Source organism: Propithecus coquereli, unplaced genomic scaffold, assembly GCF_000956105.1.
Source record: "Propithecus coquereli isolate 6110/MARCELLA unplaced genomic scaffold, Pcoq_1.0 Scaffold16, whole genome shotgun sequence".
NCBI classification, from domain to species: Eukaryota; Metazoa; Chordata; class Mammalia; order Primates; family Indriidae; genus Propithecus; species Propithecus coquereli.
Genome location: NW_012140524.1, coordinates 6,231,067 through 6,233,614, shown reverse-complemented (window position 1 = coordinate 6,233,614; position 2,548 = coordinate 6,231,067). Strand labels below are relative to the sequence as shown.

At 46.6% G+C, this 2,548-nt stretch overlaps 1 protein-coding gene across 1 annotated transcript in view; it reads left to right on the top strand.

Moving 5' to 3' along the window:
* The first annotated feature begins 604 nt into the window (after positions 1–604).
* The window catches only part of MED21 (mediator complex subunit 21), a 37,372-nt gene continuing 35,428 nt past the window's right edge, over positions 605–2,548 (top strand). Inside the window, exon 1 of the mRNA XM_012640964.1 lies at positions 605–700. Coding sequence (XP_012496418.1) covers positions 659–700 — 42 coding nt within the window. The 5' untranslated portion in view covers positions 605–658. The remainder of the gene's footprint in view (positions 701–2,548) is intronic.

Below are 2,548 nucleotides of genomic sequence, written 5' to 3'. Positions count from 1 at the left end.
AATTGTTCCACTTCTTGCGTCAGCTTCCCCGGGACACCCACCCTCAGAATGAAAGCGCGCAGTCTCCCCTGGGGTAAGCGACCCCACCCCCACCCTGCGCCCCAAAGCAACAGAGGAGGCACCCTAACCCAGCCCTTCCCGATTGCCCGGTTAATTTCAATTGGATTTTGTTGAATTTAAAGCGATATTGTGACTCCCACGTATTTGTGAGTTGTTTGCTGGTACATGTTTTGAGGTCCACCTAGACAGCAAAAGCAATGTAAAGTGTTCAAGGTGCTGTTAAAAAAGGAACACATGACCAGGTAGGAGAAATTACTGAAGAGAAAAAAAAAAAAAACTCCGCAGAATCCAACAATCTCTGTAAAGCGTTTAACACCTAACAACCTCGAGACTATTTAAGCCCCAAAAGCGAGCGGACACCGAACTACGTGTTCCATTTACTCAAAAGAGCCAGCCTTTGCCCGGGTCCAGCCAGCTAAATAAAGCCAGCCTCAGGGAAGCCCCACCCCCTCCGCGCCGGGCGGGGAGTCCTCCCTGGCCCCACCCAAATTTTCTGGCATTTAAGGACGTCGCCCTGCGATTGGCCGAGACACCTCCTAGAGCTGTCCAATCGTGCACGACCAGCTGCGTTAGCTTCCCCTCTGCGTGCGGGAAGAACATGGCGGATCGGCTCACGCAGCTGCAAGACGCGGTGAACTCGGTGAGGAATTTCATTCGATTAGTCTCTTGCCTTTCTCTTTCCTGAGGTAAAGCAAGGGAGGAAAGGGGCCCAAGAGACCAGAGTCGGACGTGGGGAGCGGACTGAGGCAGGGCTTCAGAAAAAAGTGTTCGCTCGGGGCGGCGGGAGGCTCCTCCGCGAGCTCTGAGGTTTGAGGCCGGGCGCCGGGGAGCAGCCTCTGGGACGCGAGGAGACGTGAACGATTTCTCTTCCCCTACGCCCCACCGAGACTCCTCGCCTGCACGTTTCTGTTGTGTTCTCTGGGAGCTGTTTTATTTTCTTGTCAGTGATGCTTATGGGATCTCTTCTCTTTATGGGGGTGAAGCAGGAGCTTTTCTTTTCTTTTTTCTTTTTCTTTTCCGTTATCGATTTTAACCTACCTGGAGGATCTCGAGGTCTGAATGATTAGATTTTCGTAATTAAATTTTAACCGGGAGTATTCCGTTGCCAGCACTGTCAGGTTGGCGCGGGAGTGATGGTGAGGTGAGTTTTATTTGATCTTAACTCATTTCTATGGACCGAGGGGCTCCTTCCATCTCTTGGCCACTCCACAGCATGCATCAGTTTGGGAACAACTGACATCTTTATGATAGCGAATCTTCTAATTCTCCTGTATCTTTCCATTTATTTACGTCTTTAATGTCTCTCAAAAAGTCTACTCTTTATTAATGGTCTTGGAAGTTGCTCCTTTAAATTTATTCCTTTTGGTTATTCTTTTCCTACATACTGTGCCTGAGTGGAAAGTATATGCAAGCCAAAAGATACGTATACAGTCATGGTCCCGTAACGAAGGGGATGTGTTTCTGCAAAATGCCTGGTTTGGAGATTTCGTCTTTGTGGAACATCATAGCGTGTATTTACGCAAACCTAGATGGTCTAGCCTGCTACACACCTAGGCTGTATGGTATTGCCTATTGCTCATAGGCTACAAGCCTGTACAGCATGTTACTGTACTGAATACTGTAGGCAGCGTAACAAAGTAGTCACCCCTCTTCCCATATGTTTGGAAGGGTAATGTTGACCGGGGCGGGGGGAGGGACGGGACACGTAACTGAAGAAATGGCTTAAAAAAAATGGCAGGAATGTTTTATGTCTCTTTAAAATATCCCCTACTCCTTTTGGAGAACTAGGACTTGCATCCCTGCCTCATGCCAGGAATCAGAAGGGGTAGGAGAATGTCTTCTGTTCTTTGTGCCACAGGAGATGGCTCAAGGGAATTGTCAGGGTGGAGGTTGCCTTAGCTGCAAATGGGATTAACCTGAAAATGGGATTAATCAGGGTGGAGGTCCAGAGATTGTTTTAACTGAAGATGGGATGAATCCCAGTGGAGGTCATGAGATTGTCTTAGCCAAAGATGGGATTGATCAGAACCTTTAAAAGCTCTGTACTTCTGCCCAGAAGGAGGACGATGGCATTTCAGACAGTAGTCTCCATACTCCTCATTTGCCGGCAAATTGATAAGCTTCTCTTTCCTTCCCTTCAAACGACTTGTCCTAGTTCTTCTGATGCAGCATGGAGGACAAGTGCTGAGTTTTCGATAACAGCAGTCATAACACGGTGGTATTTGTGTATCTAAACATAGAAAAGACACAGTAAAAAACATGACATAAAAGATTTAAAAAGATACACCTGTACAGTGCACTTACATGAATAGCACATGCAGGGCTGGAAGTTATTCTGGGTGAGTCAGTGAGTGGTGAGTGAATGTGAAAGCTTAGAACATTACTGTGAACTACTGTAGACTTTATAAACACTGTTCATTTACGCTACACTAAATTTATAAAACAGTTTTTTTTCTGTCTTGAAGAATAAATTAACCTTAGTTTACTG